This window comes from Neopsephotus bourkii, unplaced genomic scaffold (genome assembly GCF_033783945.1).
Source record: "Neopsephotus bourkii isolate Nb327-2 ecotype Australia unplaced genomic scaffold, CSIRO-AGI_Nbou_v1 NB_1765, whole genome shotgun sequence".
Lineage (NCBI taxonomy): Eukaryota > Metazoa > Chordata > Aves > Psittaciformes > Psittacidae > Neopsephotus > Neopsephotus bourkii.
In genome coordinates this window covers 12,253,061-12,272,397 of record NW_026902239.1, presented here as the reverse complement: position 1 = coordinate 12,272,397, position 19,337 = coordinate 12,253,061, and the positions used below count along the sequence as shown (strand labels likewise).

General features: G+C 39.1%; 1 protein-coding gene across 1 annotated transcript in view; it reads right to left on the bottom strand.

The window, feature by feature from the left end:
* Positions 1 to 19,337, bottom strand: part of MAN1A1 (mannosidase alpha class 1A member 1) — a 151,476-nt gene that overhangs the window by 25,068 nt on the left and 107,071 nt on the right. The window contains exons 6-7 of the mRNA XM_061378131.1: positions 4,833 to 4,956; positions 2,446 to 2,539 (exon numbers count right to left, since the gene is read on the bottom strand). Of these exons, the coding sequence (XP_061234115.1) occupies positions 2,446 to 2,539; positions 4,833 to 4,956 (218 nt within the window). The remainder of the gene's footprint in view (positions 1 to 2,445; positions 2,540 to 4,832; positions 4,957 to 19,337) is intronic.

Here is a 19,337-nt window from a genome sequence, read left to right as displayed (position 1 = left end):
AATGCACCATTTATTTAAATGTTTATGATCCAAAAGGGAAAGAGGCTTCTTTAAAAAAATGAGAACATTTTCTACGATCAAAGGCTGATCTTTGAACAGAAGCATTTAAATGACCTTTACAGTTTCCTAAATAAATTACCATAGAAACCTCTGACATTTACAAACTAAATAGCACAAGCACAGTTTCATCAATAATAAGCCCTGTTATTATATACATTATTGCAGTAGACAAATCCAATTGATACATGCTGCAGCAAATCACTGTCAGTTTACTGTCAAAATAACAAGGGCTAAATGAATTTACAGGAACAATGGCAGTGATCCAGCAGTGTCCTTCACAGTTACAGCACTGCTAGAAAAGAAATGTTCAGAAACTATTCCTCCCTCCCTACTTCATGTTTGAGAAAATACTTCTCTCTTGTACCAGTGAAGATTCTAGGTTGTTTGGGGTTTTTTCCCCTGTTGTAATCAACTGGAAACAGCCTAGAAAAACAATCTCAAATAAAACATCTTTAGTCTTACATTCTGGTCTTCTACTGTGGGAAAAAAAATTGATAAAACAGCATCCTCAGACAGAGGCAATTGAATTGGAAGAGATGCAACGAGATCAAATTTGCTTTTGCTGCTTCAGTGTGTAGGCACTGACTGCAGCAACATCTGTGTCCATCATACCTGCATATGCAGGAAGCACTTTCTTTGTCAATACTATATGCTATCGGAAAGCACAGCTGGTATAAACAAAGTTTTCCTATGCACACCATAAAGAACTGGCATTTAATGTGCACAAGGAGTACACAAGGCACAATTATACTAAGAACAGGGAACTGGCAAAGCCCATAAGGCTACTTAACTGCTTTAAAATAAACAAGGCAGAGCCACTCTGTTAGTTGAAACTAACTAGAAAGATCTGTTCTCATGCAGCTCACCATAACACTGAGTTTTTGTGAGTGACAGAAACCAAGGAAGGGGTAACTGGACCTGGCTCACAGATGCTGAGGTGGCCTTCTAGCCAAACCTGATGCCTATTGCTATAGGATCAACACTTCCAGTAGGAGGTTTTAATGTGTTGCAAAGCTGTACTGGACCAACAGGGGTAACAAGTGGGCACATATCTCTCAGATCTGTAAATGGATGTCAGAGTTTGTACCAACATGCCAACCAGAGTCGATGGTTACGCACATGGGTGCCACAGCCTTTGTGGATGGTGACCTGAAGGATACCTCACAGCGCAGCAAACTAGGCGGCTTTTTAAAATGATGAGCATACTTCTAATTCATAAAAGGAAATGGCCTTTACCTTGATGGGATAATACAAGTGAGCAGCACAACCTTTTTGCACATCTTTTTAATTCAGAGTGTGACACAAAGCACTCAAAAATGTTATTTTTTTCAATAAAACACTCATTCTTTGCACTTGTGAAAATTACCTTAACTATCCAGACTGTGGCCAGTCCCATAAGGACTTCAGAATCAGACTTAACTTACACCGTAGCTACATCCTAAACAAACCATTATATTCCAAAGCTTCTCCAGTCATCTCCCTCTCTTGTATTGTCTAACCAGCACCAACACTGATGATCTACAGGACCATCTCATCTACTTGTGTCTTTTCAGACCAAGGTAATGTATCTTGCTTGTTTCTTTCCATAATGTAGAAATGAAAAAATATAAGAACATTGAATCACATGAACTGGATAGTGGCAGACAAAGCCCCAGTAGGGAAAGTGGAAAAAGAAGTAGGGTCTCTAGAATCGTGACCCTGCACACTATATAGGCTTTGAATGTGTTATGAAGATCAGAGAAGGCAACGTACAAGAAAAGGTTGGTCATCAGGAAGTGGCTAAGAGCTTCAAATACTTCAAGCATTTTATTATACTCTTTCACTTCTAATTTTGGTGTCTCCAGTAATAGTTCCAAGGGGACTAATGCCACGACACAGTTTTGTTTCATTTGTTTCCTCAGTTGTTGGCATTAGGTTTCAAAAGAAATCACAGCAGTATTAACTGGAAAGACTTGTTTTATTTTTCTATTTTTATCTTCAGTGGAGCCACACCACTCTAAAAATATGGAAGTTGATTCAGACCAGCTGATTATTGTTCCTTAAATAGCTACTTTAGAGAGCACTTTAGATTTTTGAATAAAAGGCTTTTGTAGCCTACAAGTTCCTTTCCAAAACAATACATACTCAGACACTCCCCCACTTGCAGAAGCCATAAAATAAAATATCAATAAAAGTACATTAAAATATAGCAAGTAGGATGGTTATTTTTGTAGTGTTTTTTTTTTTTCATTGTACAGAACCTCAGATATAATAACGGTTTTTATACTTTAAAGAAGTTCTTTATAAATACACATATATAAAAACCAAGGAACAGTGACCAAAGAAAGAAGTTAACGACTGCAAACACATACCAACAGGCAGGTGACAAGGAAGAGATCTACTTACGTTGGCCCCATTGGCCACTGCTGGGATTGAGATAGTTGGGGTAAAGGCCCTCTGGTTTATCCAGTCGATTTAGAACTTTTCGGATATTCATTACCTATTGGAAAGGCACAAACCACTGAGCACTGATCCGTTTTCCCCACACCCTAAATAAAACAGTGTAGCCACACAAGTACAAATATGCTCAAAAATAAAAAAAAATGTTTTATTTAACTCATATACCTGAATACCTCTGTTCAAATATATTGCTGTTGGAAAAGATCCTCTAAGCTGCTAGCATCATGGAAAGAAGCTCCTCAAAACCTCTGGAGGTTCTTCATCAAATATCACTAATGAAATCATGCAACAGAAGCAAGCTCTGAAGTTCAGGGCTTGCCATACAGGGTATCTCACCTCTCCACAGGATACTGAAATTCACGGAAGCTAGCTGCTTTAACTAAGCTACTTCAGCACTCCAGCATTATAGTCTTCATATACACAAATCAGAAATGGTATTAAATTTTAAGCCTGTCACCTAGTTCAGGTGCAGAAGTGAGTTGTAAAGCAGTTTTGCCTGGGAAGGAGAGCACTGCTGCAACTGAGCTTCATGCAACCAGCTTGCCCAGCAGGAGCCCACGCAGCGCTGAATACTCTGCTGATACTGCTAAGGAGCTCGCAACAAATGAGAGACCCAGGGAAACAATTACAGTGCACATGCTCTGCAGCTGGAGTCATCCAGAAACATAATCCATTGGAGAACAGGTGAAATAATTTATGCTGAATTATAACATTTACAGAAAATGTGAATGTAGCAGCTTGGGAGAATGAAGATCCTGAGCTCCACAGACCAGAGTCTGTAACAAAAAGGTACAGACAGCTTCATTATAACACCCTGAATGGCTACAGGTCAAGTAACTAGCTGCTGAAGAAGAAAAATTAGCTTTTTTAGGATTTCCAATTGTGGTACACAAACTGCCTTCTTCATTTTGACACTATGTTGCTAACAGTCATTGCCCAAAGCAAACTGCAACAAGACCTAGACTTCATTTAATGAATTCTTCTGTGAATCCTTCAATGCAAAGCTTATTCCAGTGTTTCTTCTTCTTTATCAAGCAAACCAGCCCTGGAAAGGCTTGCCTCAGAGGGCTGTAGAATCGCAGTCTCTAAAGAGTTTTAAAAGCAGCTTACATAAATAGATTTCCAGTGTCTTGCAGCTATAGCTCAATGCCACTTTGGAAGAGAACCATAGGCTAGCATTTTTGAGATACACACTTTCATCACACTTTAATTGTCTCTTAGTAGAACAAATGTTATACATTAAATTACCATAAATGCCAAAAGATAATTAAGTTATCTAGCAAGTTTGTTTCTGACTGCTCCTTGGAGCTGCAACCTACCCATCCCTCCTCCCAGCCCAGCTCAGATTTATTTAAGAGAAACTCTGTCTTCAAATTCACCCTAAATACACTAACATTCCTAGGAGTTTGATTTGCAAAACTGATTTCAGCCCTGACAGTGGTACTGTAGCAAAGTCATGCAGTCCCTTAAATTTGGCACAACTAGAATTAATTTTAGATTTGACCACTGCTTTTAAGCCTATGGCTAAATATTTGGAGTCTCATTATCGATTAGATTATTAAATAGGTAATACCACTTTTAGCTAACATGGGGCAGTTGCAGTAAGAACACAAAACCAAAACAAGTGTAAGTTTTAATTAGGGAGCAAAAAAAACCCCCCCAAAAACAAAAAGAAGAGAAATGGTAATGTGTATTATAAAGAATAGGACTCACTATTTACACACCGAAAAGCAAAGCAGAATTGCTTAGGTGGGAATTGAGGGAAAGAGGAGCTGCTTTCCATGGCTCTTGTAAACAGGAAGTATCTAGAAGACAGCGTTCTCAAATTTTGGAAGAATAGGTAAGCATGGCAAAAGCTTTGTCAAATGATGTTTTCTTGGGATTTTTTCCCTTCCCCCAAAGAAAGTTCAAAGGTCAGTGCAACAGAAGGGCTTTCTGACCACACTGACAATAGTAATACTATACATCACTTTGAAAACTAAACTTGCTGAAATCACACAATGTAAAGCTTTCTATACGCATCACTTATTATCCCAAATATGCCAATTTTTGTTCTCATGGCATTCAAGCTCTACAGTCTTATTGTTTAATGTGATACTAATTTAGAACATAAACAGAAACTACATGTTTCATGGGCCCAGGTAAATGCTATATACAAGAATATGCATCACAATGATTTTGGAACAGAGTTTTGGTACAAAAACACACCAAGGTGATTAGGGAAACTGTGACAGATGCTTACAGCCGAGGAAAATCAGGTCTCTTCCCAGAGATATTAGTCTCCTAACCTGTGATTTATCTTTTACAACATGATTTTGACTGAACTGTCTAACCTTTTCAGCAAAGACAGGGTTTCCAGACAGGTGGCTCAAGTGTACGAACTCCAGATGCAAAGTTCCAAATTCTGCCAAAATGCTGCTGCCTCCAGAGGCCCATGGCCAATTTCGACCAATTCCACTAAGATGAGGGGAAAAGAAATACAGAAAATAAGCATGAGCGTCTATAAGACAATGTTAATAAAATATAATGGGTAGGAGATATACTGTTACTGAGATAAGGTAATTGATGTAAAATGTACTTAATATCTGCGCAAGAAACCATGTTTCAGCAGCCTTCCATGACTTCATCACAGGACCTTGAATCACTTTGGTCCAGTTCTGCTTAGGCTTGTAAAATTGCTTCAACAAGCCAGTCTTTTAGGCCATGAATAGCTCCATTACATACATCATTGTACCAGTGTTTCATAATATCATATTCAAAGACATTACAAAATCCACAGAGTATAAGAAAGCATTCTCACATTTCACCCGTTTTCCCTGTATTTAGCACAACACTCCTCAACTCTACCTCTTCTTTCTACAGTGCAATTTTTTATTAACTTGAAATACTGCATACATACAGCACAAACAAAGTACTACATGCAGTAAGTATATTGTTCTTCATACCTGAGAATTTAATACAGTAGGATATGTAGGTGCTGTCTGTCAAGGCACTCTTACCAGGTTGAGTAACTTCAGTTCTAATTAAGACCTAAATACACTTCACGGCAAAATTAATCTCAGGTTTTGTGCTGAGAGTAGAGAATGGCATGTTTATTGCTAAATCCCCACTAGAAACTAATGCTGCTTAAGATTCAGCATGAAAAGTCTGCTAAAGTTGCATTACAAAAAAGGTGGGTTTTTTTTCCCTTGAAATTTCCAGCAGCAATATTCAGAAACCCTCCTGAAATTAGAGAAAAGCTAACCATATTTCTGGAGCGTCTGGGTGAATGATGACATATTAGACCAGCATATTATTAGCATGAATGTTAGGTATAAATACAGTTATTAGGTAGTGGAATGTCTTCCTTATTTTCAAGTTGTAAACAGCATTAAACACAGACACATATGCATATATATAAAAACCTAATTTTACTCTTATACATAAGCTGCCACTAAGTCACCAATTAGCACTTGCACAACCATGAAAACTGGGTATTCTTCCTCAGTTAAAATGTGACTCATGTTAAGAAAAAACAAAATGAAGCAAAACCCCAAGAAATCCCATCTTTCGTTCATCATGATGGAAGTCCTCAGTTGTACTCAGCTTTTTTCTTCAAAAGTTCAAGTATTTATAACTGAAGTTTGACTAATATAATGAAAGACTCCATTAAATTAATTTCCCCACTAGCTATATTAACACATATTTTGAGATCTCTGCCACACACACAAAATACAAGCAAGTCATTAAACTTTAAAAGCTGGGTAAAGGCTACAAATAAAGAGCATGTTTGTATTCTACTTAAATGTCAAGACTCTAAACTGTGCGACACCTTTGGCTGCCTGGCCTTGAGCTGATGGCACTGTTGGAACTCATTAAAGTGCCACCAAAACTAAAGTCAGAATATTATCTACTGATAATATGACATATTGTCCCATTTAATATATATATTAATATTATATTAATATAGAATATGATATATTGTCCCTTTCTTGAAGTTCCATAGTATCTATCAAACACTCCCCACAGGTATGCTGTAAATTTTCCCAGATCACAAAGCATTGAAGTTACTAATTTATCTGAGTGCTGAATGGAGGGAGAACTTGGCAGAGCAAAAGGCAAGAGATCAGATGAGGGTCCCCTGGCTGACCATAAAGGTGCAAGAGGCTGGGACACATGGATGTCTGCTGATGCAGACGATTACCCAAAACCCCAAAGGAGAAAAATGTTTCTAATCTTCATAGCTGAAGATAAAATCAATGAAATTAGGGTACTGCAAAGGTTCAAGCAATACAGCTTTGTTATGGTATTTGTATGACAGAAACAGAACACAAGTTTTATGGGATCTGAATATCTCATTTTAAGAACAATCTTACAGAGAGTGCTTTCTACATTCGATGAAAACAAAAGTGACGGCAAAAACCCACCTGGCTTACAAGCTCTCCATACTTTTATCTACTGTGGGTCAGAATTTTCCAAAGGGTAACATAAAAGCATCAGATATTACAGAAAATAGATCAAGGTGAACACTGCAGATAATATGTCTGGAAACCTCATATCTACAGACGGAAGAGCTTATACCTACATACTGGTTATCACTCAAGAACAGGCACAACTACTGGGACACACTCTTCCAAGTTCTGCCAAACTGCTGACTACTAGATGAAAATATTATAGCGTGTTTCCAGATCACCCAGATTACAGTAGATGATAAAAGACACTATTGATAAATAAAGTTCACCAGGAAAAAAAAAAAAAAAAAGGAAATATTTCAAGGTTTTGAAAAGTTACCACGTTATGGTGCAGCTGGCAAAAGCCCACTTTTTCACAGTATCACAGTATCACAGTATCACAGTAGGTTAGAGATTGGAAGGGACCTCAAAAGATCATCTAGTCCAATCCCCTGGGGGGTGTGGTTGGGTGTGGGGGTCTTGAATGTCTCCAAAGAAGGAGATTCCACAACCTCCCTGGGCAGCCTTTCCTCTTATTATTTCTCAGTAAATCTCAAAGTGGAAAAATTGAGCTGTTTCTGCATCAAGGCATCAACTGGACTTGGCAGAAAACATAATAAAGTCCCTACCTTCACTCCACCACAATGTCTGCTGATCTCAACACAACCTGTCAGAACATTTTGATGTACTTCATTGTTAACAAGAAAAATTTCCAAGTATGGCTATTGAGAGGTTTTCTGCAAGCAGCAGTGTGTTTTACCATGAGTGGAAGTTTCTTCTTGCTGAAGATGGTTTGAAAAATATAAACTTGAATTCTTTATTCTTAATGCTAGAAAAGTAGAAAGAAACATCTATGTGGAATCTATGTATTATTTAATGTAGCTTTTATTGTTTTCAGTTGGGAAAGCTAGTTAAAAAAAAATGGCATCAACATATTTCTGGAATATCTGCAAAATAATGAGGATATCTGTTGGTTTATTCCCAGATGGGTGATCTAAGTCAAAACCGACAAGTTCATTTCAACAATTGGTTGAACACATGAATTGTGATTCAGTGCCTTAACTGTTTTTCATGCAACCTTCAGCTGCAGATATCTGATAGTCTCTCACGTATTTCATCTTTGGGAGAAATGAAATAAGTAAGTTTTCCATATTCCCTTATGCTAACTTGAGCAGCCACAGTATTCCTTCTGGTTCCATTTAACTCTGTCCTTAAAAGCGATAATCCAGTGTGTACAGCTACGCAGACAGCCAGCTTCTGAAAAGACATTACTAGAGTCTGGGAGATACTCAACAAAGTTCTCAGCATACAGAATGAGAGAGATTTCCCATTTTCTTCTCCTTTTTGACCAGGGAAAGTAGACTGGCTTTTGTCTTGGCTTTAAAAAAAAAATGGAAACTGAAAAGGGTGCTCTTTTTCCATCCCACCCCTAAAAATTTTTCCTAAATACTGTATACTTTTAAACAGAACAGGCCTTAAGCAAGAGAGAACCTGAACAGATGAAGAGATATGGTGAAATGGAGAAAGACTTCTGTGTCAAGGATTATAAATGAGCACATGTATAAATGACATGAGATGCCTTAGAAAATAACATGCAATAAATAAGTGTAATAGCTCAGTAAATCTTAACCAGGCATAGTAAAATTCTCATTTCTACCCATGCATGAGACAATACATCTAATGCTCCCATCTCAGGCATGTTTTCAATCTCTTCACCAATATTATTATTAGGGTGACCAAAAAATTCTCCAAAGTTAAAAAAGCCAATGCTGGGTATTTCTTTATTCTTCAGCCACAAAGCCAATGTGGGACACTGTTTACTGTTCAGTTACAAAGTTATGGGCTGCGTTCCTCAAGTCTTGAGATGCAAGCCTGGGGCTCTGGTGAAAGGCTTTATTTCTACTCCAAGTTTTAACAAAACTATTTATAACAGTGCAAGTTCCTACAGTTTTTCTTCCAAGGGCACCCACTACTCAGGTGAAGAAACTACAGCAGCAGTCTGAGCAAAGAACGATCACGGCATTTTGGGGATTTTCAAAAGAAGGCTTACGGCTCTCTGAGCTGCACCAACCTTACGTGCTGTTCACTCATCCCAGAGTATAATCTGCAAAGCACTGAAAACTTTGTGCAGCTTAATTTCGCTCAGTTATTCTTCTAAAATGGTTTAATGCCCCAAAGGCCTTGTAAGCTGACAAATGTGCTCTTCAGAAAGAGATAGGTACATACCACCACTTTGTAGAGGACAGCAAAACAGGCCTAAATATGACACACATCCCTCCTATTAGCTGCATACCTCTATCTTGTTTTCTTTTTGCAATTTAATTTTTCATTATATTTTTCAATTTTACCATGTTGATACACACTACAACCTGTACAAAGTGTCAGTCATGTAGCGACATCAGAGTCAGAACCAGAACTCCTTCTATAGCTTTCAGGAAGGAAGGAGAAGCCAAACCACATAAACTTGTTTGATGTTCCAGACCAGTACTTAATTAACTTCAGTTTAAAGGGCACTATTTTAATGTATCTCAAATCACTGTATCTAAAATCATATACTTTATACTTCTTAAATCCCATTAATTTTGGAACCTATTTCTATATTATTATAACTAGTGTTATAAGTAGTATGTAATGAAGTGAAATTTGAAGTAAGGATCTGGATCAGAAAAGCGTATTAAAGCAGGACCATCACTATTTTATGGTATTTCCCATTTGTTTTATAAGCTTTGTTACTGAATACTGAGTGTCACAGAATCTGAAATACAGTGTTTGCAATTACACTGTCATTCATTCTCAGGAAATATGAGCCTGATTGACCTCAGCTGTTGGTAACTCAGTATTTTTCCAGTAGACCACTGTTGCTGCTTCTGTACATATGAACAGAAAGTATGAGATCAGTATCTGCTCTAAAATGTATGGAAAGTCCCAGGAGAGTGCACCACAGAGGAAATATAAGTATTTTGGGGGGGTTTCTTTGTGGTTTTTTTTTAATTACTGAAATTCAGAGTCACAGCATTTATGAGATTTAAAAAAAATATTACATAATGTCCCCAATATATATAAAAAAGCAGCCAATTTTCATCTGAAAGAAACAGCAAATCCTATGGGAAACTGCACAGATACTTTAAAGGGTCAAAACACTTATCAAATCAAAGTTCTTGCCATCAGTGAGCAGAACTATTTCAGCCTCTGCAGACAGTTTGTCTGTTATCCCCCAACCTTTCCTGAAGGTTGCCAGGAAAACTCCACAAGCTGGAGGCAAAGCAAGACTTCAGAATTTAAATATTTAATGCAAAAGCTAATAGTCCTGCAGAGTTAGCCTGTAAAAAAGGAGGAAGGCCAGAATAAAAGAGATTCAGCAGCAACAATGTGAAGCATTCAAGAGCTGCTGTTGTGCATTTTTTTAGAACTAAATATTAAAATAACTCCCCATATCCCCTTTGGACTTTACTAATGCTGATGTTTTTTCAAAAAAGTTACTATGATGGTGGGTGAAAATAATGGGTAAATGCTGGGAAAATGCAAGTGCAGTGCTACTCCAGCAAGAGTATTCACAGAAATGAATCTCTTCAGCACTCCCCTCATAATCAGCACAAGAAGATATTTATAACAAAAAGTAGGACTGGAGTTAAACAATTTGTAATGCTATATTTTTAATTCATCAGTTCTAAAATCAATCTTTTCCTAGCTTACAATTTATTTCCAATGGTCTTTGATTGTCCTGGCCACGTCTGCATGACATTTCTACAAAATATTGCAAGATAAATTCTGACAGATTAAACTACAAAAATAAACACCTAAAACCTTCCTGCAGTACTGTGACATGAAAATGGTACCTCAAAGTCCATGAATCTACAATACCTAACCAGGCAAAGTGCCGTCGTTTAAGCCCATCTGAACCCAGCACACAAAGCCATACAGACGGTGCCACATATTGTGAATTAGTAAAATAAACAAGTTAACAGAATGCATCATATAAAAAATTTCTCTCATAGATGTAATGCATGTCAAATTATTATTATTTTCTCTGCCATATTTGAATCCAGTGAGGAAAAGTCCCCAAGGGCACATTCCGTTTTGGCAGAAGTCTATGGATGACTTTTTGTTTTTCTAAACAAATGTCTTCCTCTTACAAAAAGCCAGTGTAACTACCTGATGGCCAGTCACTGCATTTGTAATAAACGCTTATACATTGTAAAGCCTTCAGTCTATTTCTTTTCTGCCACTACCAGTATTCCATTATAATATTTTTATTTAATTAAGTCAACTGAGTCTCCTTAGAACAAATGAAGAGAAGTCAGTAAAGGGTCAGGTTTTCATTTACATACTCAACATCTACTTATCACTTTAAACAAAATAAATTTAAAATATTAAGTTGTTAAAGAGCCATAGATGGCATAAAATATGTCAAAAAATGCTAAATAAAACTTAATTGCTTTCAGCATTTCCTAGGGAAATGAATGAACCCAAATAAAAAAAATTAATATGTTCTAAATATACTTTGTGACACACACTCCAAGATAAAATTAAGCAAATAATAGGAAAACCAGTTCATGGATACTGTAGCTGAATACTGTGATTCACCAGCTAAGGGAGTCTCTATGGCAGCCAAAAGGATGATACTCAGAGGTTATTTTCATAGAATATCTAATATTTCATGCATTATTTAGGGTTGCCACATCTGAAAACACTTTCATAAGAATAATTTTTTTATATTGCCCTGAACGGAATCATTTGTCAATGTGTCACAAAAAGAATGAAAAGATGAAAAGCAGCTTCTTCTCTTCCCAGAAACCAATACTGGTCATTAGACACACATTCCTTGCTAACAATTTGCTAAAAGAGAAGCTAAATCCAATACCATAGTCCAAACCGGGGAAGTTAAAGGGTGATCTGCTGTTGATAAAATTCAGAAGAGCTTCCCTTCAAACTCCTGTTCCTCATCTTTTTCCTTTTAGTATTGAGGCTAACAATGATAATTAACTATGTTTAAGTATAAAGAAGCTGTGACAAAGAATCAAATTGTTTTATTAGAGGTTCATGCTTTTTAAAACAAATAAACAAAAAACCAACCATGGAACACACAAGCAAAGCTTGTTACGGTTTCACCTGCAGTATTTGACAAATTACATGACCAAATGATAGATTTTTTTCATTTCCTTCACCCCCTGCCCACAAGAGGGGACCTTGGTGCAGGGGCCTGCCTTCACAAGTGTTGAAATTGATGATGTATTTGTTAACACTTCAAAGATATTCAACATGGTTTTGTTTTTCCATACCAGACAAACCATCCATACCCATGTTTGACAGAAGAAAGATAGGAACACAGAAATCCCACATTTGAGTACATCACTGGTAATCAACTTTTCCATGCAAACCTAGTGGTGGGACCTGCCAGGGCAGCACCTTGTAGGCAAAGTCATGGGAAACACGTAACATGGCTAGCACAGTAGCTGCGTATTTCTAGCCCCAGTAGCAAGTGTGAAACACCTTCCTGTCTAACTTCCAATAAATGGCAACTAACTATTTACAGGCCTATATGGCTCCTGTCTCCCCACAGATAGCACCAGCAAAGGCAGACAGTCAACTCTTGGACCTCTGACTTTTCCACAGTATCCCTTTTTCTGAGAAAGGAAAATGATTATAATCAGCTTAAGAATCTCTCTCACGGTGTCTTGACAGCTGGAGACAGCAGGAAAAGAAACTTAAAAGCTAGCCTATGTAGTAGTGTTTGATGTCTGTTTTACTCCTCTTTGTTAGGAGAATTGTTTCGGCAGATCCTAACAGTTGGTTATTTTTTCAGCTGTGCCAATGAACACGTAACTATTGCCCTTGCCTGATCATTGCCCAGCTGGCAGCTTCCTACTCAGCTGAGCCGCCCTCTCTGAAAACTGGGTGATACTAGCTGTTACCTGGTGAGATCATTTCTAGGGATACTGACTTAGCAGGAGGAGGCAGACAGTGAATAAATACCATCAGCAATTGCAGTATGAAAAACACAAAAGTGATTACTAAATTTTACAGTACAATGGGGAACAAAACCAATAAATTATATGCTGTAATGTCAGAGAAAACTTCAATGTTTTTGTTTTTTCCCTGTAAGAAGTGGGATAATGAAGAGGCATAGCCTCAAGAACTGCTTGTTTGAGAACATTAATTTTGTCTATTTGCCTAGTCATACGCAGTGTCAGCATTAATATATGCTGATCTCCTGGCCACTTCATTTCTCTCAATACAGGAGATGCATTCATTTGTATTGGAGGCAAATGCACATCATCTGTCTGGAAATGAGAGCAGGAAAAGTCAAGATTACTGCAGCTGACTGTTCATCTTGTAAGAAACTACCGGCACAGCTCCGAACATGCTAATATGAAACAGACCTTCAAACAAGATCACTGCTTTTCTCCAGGAGGTTCATGAGGTCCTTCAAAGGCAATGTATGTGGCACACTTTCCAATCCAAACATTACAGAGAAGTCCCTCTATAAAGGGGCAGGAGAAGAGGAAACAGTTTTTTTGCTTCCCTTCTGTCCTGAGTTCAGCAGTAGCAGTCATTTTTCTCTTTCTTGGTAGCTGGTGCAGTGCTGTGTTTTGACTTTCGGGCTAGGAACAGAGCTGATAACACCGATGTTTTGGTTTGGCCAAGGATTTTGTGAGCCTCATGCTCTGCCAGGGAGGAGGGAAGCTGGGAGGAAGCAGAGACAGGACACCTGACCCAAACTGACCAAAGAAGTATTCCATACCACAGCACGTCATTCCCTGGATGTAACTGGGAGAGTTATCCAAAAGGGCTAGAGATTGCAGTGTTGGAGATATCAGTCGGTGCTTAGTTGGGCTGGGGAGGCAAGTTGTCGGTTGGCTGGTGGAGTGTATTCTTTTCCCTTGTTATTTCCATTATCATTACTATTACTGGTGGTAGCAGTAGTGATTTGTGCTATACCTTAGTTACTAAACTGTTCTTATCTCAACCCGTGGGAGTTGCATTCTTTCTGATTCTCCTCTCCATCCTTCCAGTAATACGGGGAGGGCAAGAAGGGGGGGGGAGTGAGTGAAAAAAGCTGTCTGGCTGGGGTTAAACCATGACACCTTGTTAATTTTAGGACGAGGACCAGTCAGAATAGTGTTGATGTTTTGAAGATTAACAGTTGTTTTAGAGACCTTATGGTAACCAAGGCACATCAGTTGCATTGTGTGTGGTTAAATTTTTCAAGAACAAAAGTTATCTTCCAACACTTTTGCATTCCACCTTTGTAAGGAAACCTACACAGTGAACTTTAAAGCTGTCCAAGAATGGTCACTATTTCCTTATTGTACTTGCAGGTCAAAGGTTAAAATGCTCAACAATCATAGAATGATAACAAGTTCCTCAAGGCGACCATCCAACAAGCAATTTCTCTTGAAAATGGACAGAACAGCAACAGAGGCTGAACAGCACTGTTACTGTCAATGCAAGTAGTGAGCAGAAGGTGCACGAGCTACTATGTTTCCAGTATCATCTGGTGCTGTGCCACCTCCCAGGACAGGTCCCCACCTCCCAGAAGGATCAAGTTGTGGTGGAGGAGCTGTTGGAGAAGTGTGTGTATAAACACCTAGGGAAGGCAAGAGCAGTTCTGTCTGTTCCATGTCCAAGTCATAGAAGCATAGAATAGTTAGGGTTGGAAAGGACCTTAAGATCATCAAGTTCCAACACCCCTGCCATGGGCAGGGACACCTCGCCCTAAACCATATCACCCAAGGCCTCGTCCAACCTGGCCTTGAACACTGCCAGGGATGGAGCATTCACAACCTCCCTGGCCAACCTATTCCAGTGCCTCACTACCCTATCAGGAAAGAATTTCCTCCTTATATCCAATCTAAACTTCCCCTGTTGAAGTTTTAACCCATTACCCCTTGTCCTGTCACTAGAGTCCCTAATGAAGAGTCCATCCCCAGCATCCCTGTAGGCTCCCTTCAGATACTGGAAGGCTGCTATGAGGTCTCCACACAGCCTTCTCTTCTCCAGGCTGAACAGCCCCAGCTTTCTCAGCTGATCTTCATATGGGAGGTGCTCCAGTCCCCTGATCATCCTTGTGGTCCTCCTCTGGACTTGTTCCAACAGTTCCATGTCCTTTTTATGTTGAGGACACCAGAACTGCACACAATACACCAAGTGAGGTCTCACGAGAGCAGAATAAAGGGGCAGGATCACCTCCTTTGACCTGCTGGTCACACTCCTTTTGATGCAGCCCAGGATACAGTTGGCTTTCTGGGCTGTGAGCACACACTGCTGGCTCATGTTCATTTTCTCATTGACCAACACCCCCAAGTCCTTCTCCTTGGGCTGCTCTGAATCTCTTCTCTGCCCAGCCTGTAGCTGTGCCTGGGATTGCTCTGACCCAGGTGTAGGACCTTGCACTTGGCATGGTTAAACTTCATGAGGTTGGCATCAGCCCACCTCACAAGCGTGTCAAGGTCCCTCTGGATGGCACATGAAACCCCACCAAGAACTCTTCGCTCAGTAAAAAAAAAAAAAAAGACACTGCTCAATACCACCATTAAAATTGCTGTCAACAGGACCAGCCCTTCTGTGGTGAAAGGTACTTGCTCATGATTAGGTCAGAATAATGATGGCTCCTGGGGGGAAGTGAGCGGACACTGAAGTGAATGGAAACAGCAGCAGAGGGAGCAGGAGGAGACAAGATGCAGGTGGAGACCAAAATGCCTGAGAGAACCAAGATGAAGAGGAGGCAATGCTATCTGCCTCTGGAGAGCAGCAGAGAATAAGCAAAGGCCAGTGAAATTGCCCGTGGGAACACCGTGCTTAACTGTATGCATTGAAGTTTGACAATTGTTGAGAATAAAAATAAAACACCTCCTCCATGTGCTCCAAAAGTCACCAGACAGTCTCGTATACTTCTTTCTTGATCTATGGGTTTCGAACATTTGGATCTAGCGATACTGTGTCTACTGGCGCTTAAAATAATTAGACTATCTTTTCTTACCAGTCTATTCAGACTGTTGGGCTGCTCGGTTTATGTCAAATTCCTGTAGCATTTCTCTGTGGAAAAAGTCCAAATTTCTTTAGGACTTCACTGGCAGGTTTTGTTCAATCCTTTCCTTATGGCTGTCTGCCCTGTGACACTTCTCATGTTACTGGTGTTCTAAAGGTGCATCAAAGCTTGTGGAACTGGCACCCTGCAGCAAACTAACAGAGCAGTAAACTCACATGTACGCTCACACATGGAGGAGTGTGAGAAAGGGAGAGACAATTAGTAGCCAAGCAGTACATGATTTGAAATGTCACTATGAGACACATCAAGTGTTTAAAGGTAATTTTCAGTGTCACTATCTAACACTGTACTTGTTACCATAATAACTTTTGATGAAAGTTATCTTGAGCACACCACAGACCTACATATCTCCCACAACACACTAATGAATAAACTAAACAATTCATGTTTCCCATTACTTTAGCACTAAAGGTTTAATTAATCAGTTCCAAGGGCTAAAAAAGCAACAGGGAATACAACACAACAGAGCAAGGCTAGAGATAATAAGTACCAGCACAGACTACTTTTAATCAGGTCCCTGAAGAAAAGTGAAAATAACAGGAAATGAAAAGCCATGAATGGAAGTCTACAGTTCTGCCATCCATGTGATAATAAATTAGACAGTGCAAAAGAAGAAGGTATCAGAAAAAAAACAACCTTATTAAACAACTAGTACAATTCAGTGTTGGTGGCAGTGTAAAAAAATCCCCAAACCAAATCCAACCAAAAAACAAGTGCCTTCACGTCCAAAAAAAAAAAAACCAAAACAACCCAAACCAACAAACAACCCCAAAGCAAGAAAAACTCCAAAACCTCCTGATTCTGAGAAGCAAAAGGAAAACATCTCATTCACAAATTCACTGGCAAGAAAAATAATTAAGAATCTTGGGACAGTCCATGAGAAACACTATCTATATCTGTTCTCTTACTTTCTGCCATGCCTTTTAATAGAATCATAGAATAGTTAGGGTTGGAAAGGACCTTAAGATCATCAAGTCCCAACCCCCCTGCCATGGGCAGGGACACCTCACCCTAAACCATCTCACCCAAGGCTCTGCCCAACCTGGCCTTGAACACCGCCACGGATGGAGCATTCACAGCATCCCTGGGCAACTCGTTCCAGTGCCTCACCACCCCCACAGTAAAGAGCTTCCAAAAAACTATATCCAATCTAAACTTCCCCTGTTTAAGTTTTAACCCGTTACCCCTTGTCCTGTCACTACAGTCCCTGATGAAGAGTCCATCCCCAGCATCCTTACAGGCCCCCCTTCAGATACTGGAAGGCTGCTATGAGGTCTCCACACAGCCTTCTCTTCTCCAGGCTGATCACACTAAAAGGTAAACTTTCTTTAAGTCTAAAGTTTTTTTCAGAACTTTACATTTCACACTAAATGACTGCTTGCTGCCTTAAACCACCACAGCCATGGCAAACAGCACTCTTTTTCTATTTTGCTCAGTACTTTTCCAACACTGAACTTTAAGGGTTTGCTATAAATCCACCTTCCACTCTGATTCATTCATTAACTTCTGACTTCAGTGAGTTTCCATTCCACACCAGAATTCCTTCGCTAATAACAGTTTGCAGGTAGGTGACCAGGTAACAAAGAAACAGTGTGGACAATTGGTGCTAGACCCCAGAATGTCCCCATTTCTTTTATCTTCTTCATGTGTTTGTTGTTTCATGTTTTATTTTTATTTTTTTTGCTGTTGCTCTTTCTTTCTGGCCTCACAAGTCTTCTCTTGCTCTCCCAGTCAACTTCTGTGTTACCAGATATTATTCCCTGTACTGCCAGTCACTTGAGGTTTTTTAAGTTTTCTCTACACAGCCTCAAGTGGAAAGCAGCAGAATGCATTTCTATGGAGATCCTGCAGCAGTGGTCTCCTCCAGCTCAAGTTAAGGACCTCACAACCCAATCAATAATAGTAGCATACTGTACTATTGTGAAAACAGTGGCTTCTCTGTCAAAAGAGCAGGAGTCACTTTTCCAAGAAAAGCCACTACTGATCTGGACAGGACAAAATCCAACTATTTGATCTCTTCAGTCTGATGAGGACTTTTCAGAGACGGTAAAGTTTCAAAACATTAAAGTAACGGATGGCAAGTGACAGGCTATATGAAACTTCCCAGCCACTAATTGCCACTTTCCTGCTTCTCAGTGGTTACTTTATAATACTCTAGACCATCCTAATCTCAATTTTGGGAATTTTAAGTACATCTGTATCACTCTTGTTTATCCAGATCGTATTTATCCCTTATCATAGAATCATAGAATAGTTAGGGCTGGAAAGGACCTTAAGATCATCTAGTTCCAACACCCCTGCCATGGTAACTTTAAAAAGCATTTTTAATTTCACTTTTCTGAACTTAATTTGCTTTCCTTAGCTTCTCATATCAAGAAAATATCTAACTGGATTCACAGTCATTTAACTGAAAAAAATCTTTCAAAGCATTTAGTCATATTGATTGTGCTTGATATTGCATGCGGTACCATTAAATATTTGAAGTGAAAATCAAAATCGTTACACTAACCGCATGGCTCTGTTATTAAAAGTAATTGGCTGGCAAGTTGCAAAGGTCTGCTTTAAGCAGTTTTGCAGCTATCATTCGTCGCAAGGAGCCTACACGAAAGGCTTTCTGTCTGACAGTCAATTATTTCTCCTTCTAACACAGCTGTTGGATCAGCAGTGGTTTCAGGTACTGGACAGCTTGTCACAAGACTGACTGGCAGCTGTGAAGCTCATCTGATATAACATTAACTTACAAATACCATAAACTACATTTGCACATGCATTTACAGGTACGCGTAGCAATCTAAATATGTACAATGCAGAGACACCACTGTTGTTGAGAGGGGCCCCTCTCTTCAGTATTAGCTTTCACAGATGCTCTGACACCTGTATAAAATGCTATTGAAATGGCACTCTGGTTCACAGAAAGAGACAGCTTTTCCAGGCAAAAAAAAAAAACAACCTGAAGCAGTCTTTCAGACAAGTGTTCCTAAAACATAATCTGTTTTGACAAATGCTTTAAGAAAAGTATAAATGTCCCTGTTTTTTCAGCCTGCTTCAATCTTCCCCTTCCTCTTTACCTGCACATTGCTGTGTCATATAAATCCATTTGTTCTGGGATCAGATAAACATTTGTTTCTCACAGTGCCAGTCACTAAGGGCTTGATCCTTACTCACAGCCAACAGAAAAACTCGTGGTGGCTTCAACAGTCACTGACGAAGCATTAAAATCTAGTAACTGTCTTTAAAATTTCTATAAAGATGACAGGTTAATATGAATGCAGGGAATCCATATTCAGCCTGACTGGAACACCATCATCACTGTACAAATCTTTTCCATTAATATTGTCAAGATTTGGGAACTGAGAACT